Source organism: Chelonoidis abingdonii, chromosome 4, assembly GCF_003597395.2.
Source record: "Chelonoidis abingdonii isolate Lonesome George chromosome 4, CheloAbing_2.0, whole genome shotgun sequence".
In the NCBI taxonomy this organism is placed as follows: domain Eukaryota; kingdom Metazoa; phylum Chordata; order Testudines; family Testudinidae; genus Chelonoidis; species Chelonoidis abingdonii.
This window is the reverse complement of record NC_133772.1, coordinates 8,180,642-8,190,053: the sequence shown is the minus strand read 5'-3', so window position 1 is coordinate 8,190,053 and position 9,412 is coordinate 8,180,642. Positions and strand designations below refer to the sequence as shown.

At 41.6% G+C, this 9,412-nt stretch overlaps 1 protein-coding gene across 3 annotated transcripts; it reads right to left on the bottom strand.

The window, feature by feature from the left end:
* Positions 1-1,327: 1,327 nt before the first annotated feature.
* NGF (nerve growth factor) lies at positions 1,328-5,638 on the bottom strand. Of its 3 annotated transcripts, none has more exons than XM_032782522.2 (2): positions 5,551-5,638; positions 1,328-2,178 (listed from the first exon to the last, which is right to left on the bottom strand). In XM_032782522.2, the coding sequence occupies exons 1-2, from the start codon at positions 5,560-5,562 to the stop codon at positions 1,438-1,440; spliced, it is 753 nt and encodes a 250-aa protein (XP_032638413.1). In that variant the 5' UTR covers positions 5,563-5,638; the 3' UTR covers positions 1,328-1,437. The 3 variants fall into 3 exon arrangements, with proteins under 3 accessions (XP_032638413.1, XP_032638415.1, XP_032638414.1); XM_032782524.2 differs by having other exon boundaries at positions 1,328-2,115; XM_032782523.2 differs by lacking the exon at positions 5,551-5,638 and adding an exon at positions 3,381-3,477.
* Positions 5,639-9,412: the final 3,774 nt, after the last annotated feature.

Genomic DNA, 9,412 nt, shown 5'->3' with positions numbered 1-9,412 from the left:
TAGCCCAAGGGTGGCTCAGACTGACAGGACAGGATACATAGTACATCTCAATGGGCTGTCAGAATTTGTGGTATATGCTTCCTGATGCCAGCCCAACTAGCATTATTTTAACACACAGAATATTTTGTCTAGTTTAGGTTGTTTCCTGCTTGGTGAAAAGACAGTGAGACAGGATGGGTTTGGGGCTGGTTTCAGACAGTGTGCAGCCTTCAATGCAAAGATCAATGTCTCTGCAAGTGAAGAATTGAGTGAAGAGTGAAAAGCTGTCCCTTTTTGCTGTTTGTACAGGCCAGGTAACAATGAAGGAGATTTTTTAGAGAAAATAACAGTATTTGTGAGGAGGAGGTGAAAGTTGGGAGATGGGTTCTTCATGGGCTTGGGAGACACCACACTAAAAGTCCTTGGAATATTTGCTTTGAAACAGTTTATTGGCGGGAGAGCTGCTGCTTTTCCAAAGGAAACAATGGAAAGGTTTGTAGATTTTGTTCAGCTTGCAATGGCTGGAACACACATTACAGGCCTCAGGCTGGCAGCTACACCAAGTCTATAAACTGTAGTGTTCCCAAGAGAGTGTGAGCAGAGAAACCATAAATGGGAGGGTTGTTTTTGGACCATTCGTACTGAAATATGACCAAAAGATCTTTTTCTAGCTGCCTTAAAACATTTGCTCCCACATTAAGGCATTGTCGCCAAGATCCAGCTTTAAGTGAATGCCTACAGTTAAGTTATACACCCCTGGAAATAGAGATTTCTGATTAAAAATATCATTAGCCCCATCAGTCTAGTACAACTCATAAATGATACCATTATCAGACAAACATCTGCATCCTGGGTGAAGTCATAATCTTCTTTTCTCTAACATAACTTAGAGCTGGTTATTTTCATAATTGAAATATTTGGCAACTTTTTCAGGCACACTGAGAATTTTACTCTGAAGTATCCATATTGGTATAAAACTATGGTGCATTGCCCCAACAATTCATAGGATCCTAATGACTGAATAGAAGAATGGGGGTAAATCTAGCAATATTTCTGTGGGTTTTTTCACACTTGCATGAGTTGGAGAACATAATAACATTCTGGAACAAGCCACAGATTTTTCACACCACAAGGACAGGTTTTGCCTGTGAAAAAGAGGGGGGAGGGGGAGATGAAAAGTGCAAAATGTTTGTTTTTCACAGAACTGGTGAAAACAGAATTCTAATGGCCAAACTCTGTGGCTGACAAGGCGGGGATGAACATTTCCCCAAAAGATTGTTACGTCATTAAATTAAGTGTGCAACACACAAAGAGTTTCCAAAAGAGTTTAATAAATAGCGAAGTTCTTTCTTTACTGTATAAACTATAAATATATCATGCAGTCCTTATAATTTAAAATAATTTACAGGCTGAGGTAGGGGGGGATGGGAGGATGTGGGCATGAGTGTTTGCTCCATCTCAGGGTCTCACTGTTTTCCGGCTGAGCACGCACACACATGCGGTATCGATTCGGATAAATCTCCAGGCTGCTTGCTTGCCTTCCATTGTCAGTGCTTTGACAAAGGTGTGCGTGGTGGTGCAGTAGGAATTCCAGTGCTTAGCATCAATTCCCCGGCACCCACTGGAGACTGGCTTAGGGTCCCTGCATTTGGTTTCAAAAAAGTACTGCTTGAAAACATTGTTGTTAATGTTCACCTCTCCCAGCACTGTCACCTCTTTGCCTTTGATGTCAGTAGCTGTGGTTTTGTCCCCAACCCACATGCTGACACTGTCACAAACTGAGAATTCTCCCCGGTGCAGCACAGGATGAGCAGTCCGCTTGGTTCGAATAGTCCTGTTAAGAGAATCTGCACTGTCCAGATACTCCATGTTCTGCCCATCCCCCAACACTGGAGGGGGCTGCGTACTGAACAGAACCCGAGGGGACCGAAATCGTCTCTTTCTGAAAAGCTTTGGATCCACAGTGATGTTTGCTGCCTGTCCAGCTTCTCTGCTGTCTACCTTCCCAGCAAGGTGATGAGCGGCCATGTGTTGAGCTGCCTCGGGAACGTGATTTGCTTTAGTCCGAAGGATATTTGGAATGGTGGGTCCTGCAGAAAACCCCCATGAAGCATTGTCCTCTGACTTTGGTGCTGCCTGTATGCCGAGCAAAAAAGCTATAATCAGAGTGTAGTACAGCATGGACATTACGCTATGCACCTAGAATGAAACAAAAACTGAGGGTTACTACAAGTGACAGGGACGTGAACCGAAAGCACTTGTGCTACACGAAAAGTGCCCACTCTGACCTTGACGGGTATTTACTGATCTAATGCTGCTAATGACAGTGAATTTGCTGGATATTTAGTCCTGTAATGCTGATCATACAGATCTCATCAGGTATTCATGTGAGTCCCAGATGTTCTTCCAGAAAAGCTCATTCAAACAGCACTAATGTGCTTAATAAAGTGGTAATCCAAGGAAATAATAGCTGGATTATAGTTAATTCCTTTGGTATTTGTTATTAGAACATTATATATGAAGCACTTGTTTGGGGTTATTAATGTGGAGACCATAGGATAAGAAGGTGTTCTCTGGAGTACGTATCTCCATTGATATTTTTCTCAAGCTCTTTGACAATGGCTACTGCCACTCTGGGGCCATTTTGGCCACAGCACTGGGAGTTATGGGTAGCAAAACACCCTTCTTTATTCGGACAGTCATGAGCAAGTTCAAGTTCAAGACATCACTGAATAGAGAAACAAGGCCAGGGCTCGTCGCTCTGGAAGCTGGAGAATATGCACATCTGTTTGGGTGTGGAAAAAATGCAAAATCAATTTCTAAAAATTCTTCAAGAACAACATTATGCCATAAATTCAGTGACAATGAAAGCTGCATTAGGCAACACAGACGTGTGTTAAGTAATGAATCAGTAGTAGGCATACTATGAATAAGAGAGACATTTGAAACATAATCTGAAATTGCACTTAAGGGCAGACATTGGGTTTCCCCTGCAAAGCATTAATAAGTAGAGACAGGGCATGAACAGAACAAAAACTACCAAGCCAGACTCCTCTCCTGTCTCAGTGTCTCATTTTGCCTGACATGTTTCAGCTGCCTTGGATTTCACTGCATGTCCGGCAGGCACGCACTGACTGGACAAACATGATTTCACAGGGGAAAATTCAAACTCTGCAGTTTAGCTCTAATTTTCCATAATGTTTTAATATTTTTCTGGACATGGATCACTTATTACTAAAGCTCCCCCCTCCCTTTCTGCTCAGCCTTCCCTAGCCTAAAATTGGGAGGATTACTAGAGCACTTGTTAAGTTTTTATGCTTTTGCTAAGACCGGGATCTCATGGAGAACTCAGGAGCCTATGAGGAAACTGCTATCTGAGATAAGAGCTGGATAGAACTAACCAGCTGAGTTTGTGCAGGACTGGATGATCTGATGGATTCAAGAAGCAAGCCGAAGATGCCAAATGGAAGGACTTACTGAAGACGGTAATGATGCGAAAGTCCCTGCAATAAGGGGAGAGAGAGAGGCCAAGAGCCACTTTAGCAATTCTCACTGCAGTGACCAAACTGGATTAAGTGGAGACTGAATGTTGGAGCGAGAGGCAGGTTTTGCTGCACTGAAAATCTTCACCATCCCAAACCTAACCTCATTTAGTAGGACCCGAGGCTGCCTTCTTCCCACATTCGGCTTGTGCTACACAGGCATCGTCTGTGTAAGGAAATAGAATTTGGAGGTGGGAGTAGCACTACAGCCATGTGAGTCTACGAGTAACCTCCAGTTCTCCAACTCAAATTAAAGTCAGATGGTTCACAACATCGCTAAAGAGTTTTCTTTTTTCAACAGAGATGTTATTGAAAAAGGTCTGCAGAACAAAATCCAGACGTAGTTTAAACACCCCCACAACAGCCTCAACCAAATGTATTTACATATAGACTCTTTGTTTATACTTTCCTTCTATGGGAAAGAGCTTAGCGATGCCAATAAAAGCTTGTTTTCTGCTTTTGTGTGATTCAGAATTCACTAAAATGCAGCAACATGTAAAGAATGATTTATCTCCCTTCCTCCAGCTCTTTTATTACACAGTTCCTAACATCATTGTAGTCTGTGCTTTAAACCTACTAACACAAAATTGAAACCATCTCCAATTTTTTTTCCCCAACCCCCAACTTCACCATTGCATTGCTCCATATTTCTCTTCACTGGAGCAAGTACTGTGCAAGCAGCATGGTGTGAGGTAGGACTAACCAGGACAAAGCTATTTGTTTGGGATTTTTGGTACACCTCTACCTCAATATAATGCTGTCTTTGGGAGCCAAAAACTCTTACTGTGTTATAGGTGAAACTGTGTTATATTGAACTTGCTTTGATCCACCGGAGTGCGCAGGCCCGCCTCCCTGGAGCGCTGCTTTACTGCGTTATATCCGAATTTGTGTTATATCAAGTGGCGTTATATTGAGGTAGCGGTGTAGTTATTTTTTAACCTTGAGAAAGGATTTTCAAAACTGGATCTCTCCATTTGTTTATGCGAAATGGAAGATGAAGGATTAAAGCAATGTGTACCTCAGTCACAGTTAATTGTATGTGCAAAATAAATTTAAAGCCCAGGGAGACCTTGAAGTGTGTGAAATATGGATTTGCTGTCTTACGTAAATGGCCATTCCACAAGGTTTGTTTGTTTCTGTTCTTCCATTCACATGCTTAGTACATATGTGACCAGGGCTGCTCAGAGGATTCAGAGGGCCTGGGGCAACGGAATTTCAGGGGCCCCTTCCATAAAAAAAAATTGCAGTACTATAGAATACTATATTCTCATGGAGGCCCGTGCAGGGCCCGGGGCTTGGGGCAAATTGTCCCACTTGCCTCCCTGCAGGCAGCCCTGTATTTGACTCTTAAGTGCTGCTCTTTGAAAATGTGTAAAGTGTATGCCAAGTGCATCTGAGCTTCAGAGAGGTTTTACAGAGCTGCAACCCGTAGGCATGAAATTCAGGGACACCTCTTACCAAATATAGCCATGTGGGTCATCACAAACCTTTCAATACTAAAAATGTAAATACTGCAATGGAGAGTACTGCATAACAGATGTGACTTCAGAATGGCTCAACTTCCATTACAATACAGTAATTAGTAAATATTTCCCACAAATGATGTAATCTGCTAGAAGAAGGAAAGACTCAATGAAATTAAAAGGCAACTAATCAATTTTTTTTAATGATCTGTTTAGTTCACCTGGGAGTTTGCTGCTAGATGATATTGTTGAGGAAAATCACTTACTAAGAGTCATAACAAATTAGGTGCTTACAAAATAAGAATATTAAGTGCAAATAAACTGGCAAAAGTAAAAATGATAGGGTCTGTTGGTCTCCCAGCTTCAGAGTATAAACCGAGCACTCTTTGGGCTAAGAAAAAAATCTGCTCTTTCGACACCTGGTTGTACAGTTGATCAAGTGTATTATTATTTATTTACTCTTCTACTTCTCCTCTGATGCAGTGGGTACAAGTCACTGCCGCAGACAGGAGGCTGGTGTAATTAGACTTGGTCTGTTTTGATATAGCAGTTACTACTGAGCTTACCTCTGTGTGCATTGAACGGAAAGCTGCTCCCAGGCAAAGTCTTTAGTGCCTCCAGACTCTGAACTGAAGTTGGATGCAGCATGCCATCAGGCCAGTCTGACTGCACAGCTAAGAATCTCTGAACAACCTAGTCTGGGTTCTGCTAGAGGAATGAAAGTATCTGTGTCAATAATCATTCAGAAAATACGCTTTTCAAATAACCTTTCCCCATTGTTAGAAGGAGCACAGGAGCAAGACCTGGCAGGCAGGAAGCTCACTTGCAGGGCTCTTTGAACTATGATTTTTTTTTTTTTTTTTGCTAATTTCATGGCATAGGAGATGTCTGAAGCACAGCACTCTATGACTCTGCAGGCACTGTCCTTGAAGAACAACAAAGCATGAAAGCACATGCTTAACTTTAAGCACACGAACGCCACTGAACTCAATGGAAAGTAAATTTTGGCCCGTTTAACTTATTCGGTGGCTGATTGTGCCAACCTCCCTCAGACTGCATCTGACCTTACTCTGCAAGTGGTCCTTTTGGTTTCAATGTGGGTAAAGGTGGCAGAACTAGGCCCCGCTTGTGTGGGTGCGTGCGCTCAGTGATAGGATCATCCGCCTGGCACCAAGGCATTAAAGAAGCTTTAGAATTTTTTTTTAATCAAGTTATTTTTAAACTGACATTTCATAGGCCAAATCCATGGAGTCAAACTATGCTTTTGGCTGCCCCTGCACAAGCCCCCCGTTTTCATTAACAGGAGCTGCACATCAGGAAGTGAGGTTGTGAGATTTGGTTGATAGTGTGGCTCTTAAAAAAATCAAAAAGGCAAGGTTACTTCTTTTTAATAGTTTAACTGAAAATTTCCAAAGCACTTTTAGCATGGGGCTTGCACTAACTAAACCTGGGAGTAGCTCGGATAGCATCATTGTCTGTTGGAGCCTTTTGATTTGACAGATGAAGGACCTTGCATCACTTTGATAAGATGAGGTGGCCAATGTCCAGATTCATTACTGTATGCAGATTATGGTCTACAGTATGGAGTTTGTTATAGAGAAAATTTCAGAATAAGGCAAATTACAATTACATGAACTTGTTAAGTTATATCAAACCCTGAAAACAAAACTGTCATGCTATAGAACTGAGTAAATTATATTTTAGTAAGAATGTACTAGTAAAATAATAACCCTTTCAATGTAGCCTGTTAGTTTAGTAACACTAATGATAGAGTTATAAGATACATGCCACTGCCAAAAATAATCCAACAGTTTTTCCAACTGTTCTGCCACCCTAAGAAAACACTGCTCAATTCCAACTGGCTGGTTATTTAACCACAAGAAAAAGTTTCATTTCAGCAGTTTTTTTCAAAGTTCTTTTACTCCATGCTTCCCGGATTCACCATCATGGCTGAATCCAGTAAATGATGCAGTGTCATTCAAATGATGCTGAAGACAGCACCTATCCATGTTTCCATTGTATATCCAATTCTCAGAGATTAAGAGCATGTTAGATATACTGAAGCAAAACTTTCTTCAGAACTTGTCAGTTTAGATTTCTTTTTTCTAATTTTAAAGATAGTGTAAGCCACTGCAACAAACATTTTACATGGAATCGCAAAATATACATTTTTCTTCTTTCGGGATCTTCTCTTACTCATGCACTAGTTAGAGAAGTAGCACGTTATAAATATATACAGCACTATTCACATAAGTTACAGAGAAACAAAGCACTTTACTACTTAAAAATAAAACAAAACAAAAAGAACCTCAGACAAATGGTTACTGGAAAAGTCATCAACCTAGATTTAAATAACCTTCTCTCTTCTTTTGTATCACATGTTAAGTCCTGGCTGCCCACCCTACAATAAAAGCACACTAGGAAAAAAGCAGAACAACATGAAATTAACAGTTTGCTAACAAGTATTGGGTTCTAGAAATGATGTTCCATATTAAAGCACACAGAAGGAGACTCTCTTTTCACCTAGAAGACCATAAGCAATGTGTGCAGGCAAAGCAAAACCTAACCTACACCACATAAAACAAAGGAATTCAGCTCCATTTTTCTTCTACTAATAGACATCTTACCTCACGTGCTCCAGGATCTGCTTATAAAAATAAAAAAGAACAAAAGGACACATGGCCCGGATGGAGGTTATTCAATACTTGAAATATATGAAATGAATGGCCCCTATGCCTCCTCCAAGATGAATACCAGTGGTTAATATTATTGCCAAAATCTTTTCTTTTCCTTATGTATCAGAGGGGTAGCCGTGTTAGTCTGGATGTATAAAGGCAGCAAAGAGTCCTGTGGCACCTTATAGACTAACAGAAGTTTTGGAGCTTGAGCTTTCGTGGATGAATACCCACTTCTTCACCCACGAAAGCTCATGCTCCAAAACTTCTGTTAGTCTGTAAGGTGCCACAGGACTCTTTGCAGCTTTCTTTTCCTTGTTATGCTAAGAATATAAAAATCCATTGATTTCAATACATGTCTAGGAAATTGTTGTGTAGAGGGAGGGCAGCAGGTGGTTCTGGTGGACTTCCCGCAGGCATGCCTGCGGAGGGTCCGCTGGTCCCGCGGCTTCAGTGGACCAGCAGACTGCGGGACCAGTGGACCCTCCGCGTGCGGGAGGTCCACCGAAGCCGCGGGGCCAGCGGACCGCGGGACCAGTGGATCCTCCGCAGGCGCGATTGCGGGAGGTCCACCAGAGCCGCGGGACTGGCAGAGCGCCCCCCGCATCATGCCACCGTGCTTGGGGCGGCGAAATGTCTAGAGCTGCCCCTGCTAGCATGTTCCTGATTACTCTGCTGCAGCCCCTGCTCTGGTCACTCAGGGAACAGATAACTACTCATCCAGTGACCAGTATATTTGCCCTCTACCAGACTCCTGTACCCCACTGGCCTGGGTCTGTCAAAATGGTTATAGAGATCCATTACTCTACTAACACAAAATACAGCACTGCAAGTTCAATACTATCTACCTCTTCTTCCTAGGAAATCCAGAGTGCATCAACACTCCAATAATATTAATGTTTGATTTAAACCCACTAAAAGAGAGAATTTAGAGTTTTATTTGTCACAAGTCCAGCTCTTTAGTGCCATTGTTTCCTGGTACACTGAATGATTTCACAAATATAAAATCTGGACTCAGGGCACCAGTGATACCTCAGCCTTACTGTGGAATGATGGGCAATACATACTTGGGTCTCCTGTGGCTAAGCTGGGAGCTAGAGGAGCTTTGTCACCTTCAAATCAGAATTCCCCTTCCTAGAATGTCCCTTTTTGTGTTTATCAGAATCCTAATGTTGTATTTAATAGTATTTTTCTGTATAATTTTAACCGACAGACATTATAAACTCAGCTTTTATCACAAAATTATATTATATATGCTTGATGGTAACTGCCAAAACATCAACCAAGTGGTTGGATATAATGAAGGCTGGATTTCATGGGTATTTTTAAGCTTATGTTTAAAGTGGATTCATCTAGCTCTTTCATTAACTCAGTAACAAAGGTCAGAGGAGATGAAAACCTGGTATCTTAAATTTACTTGATACACATATAATTATGTTTCAAAAAGTCTTCTAGTGTTTCTTATTTCTGGTTCCATTTGACCATGACATCATGAACAAAGGACAACTTTCCACCAGGGAAATTCACTCTGGGGCTAACAAGAGCTCCACAGTACTCATCTCTCCCAAGGGACTTGAATCATTTTGAGTAAGAGAATCCCTGGGATTAAGAGCAGATTCATTTTCCCCACACCTATAGAATGAAGGAAACCAGCCGCTTTCTCTTTCACCACTAACCTAGTGCAATTTAGCTATTTTAGACTCAAAGGAATGTGAATTCTAGCAATTCAATTCCCAGCAGAAATTGCAGTCTC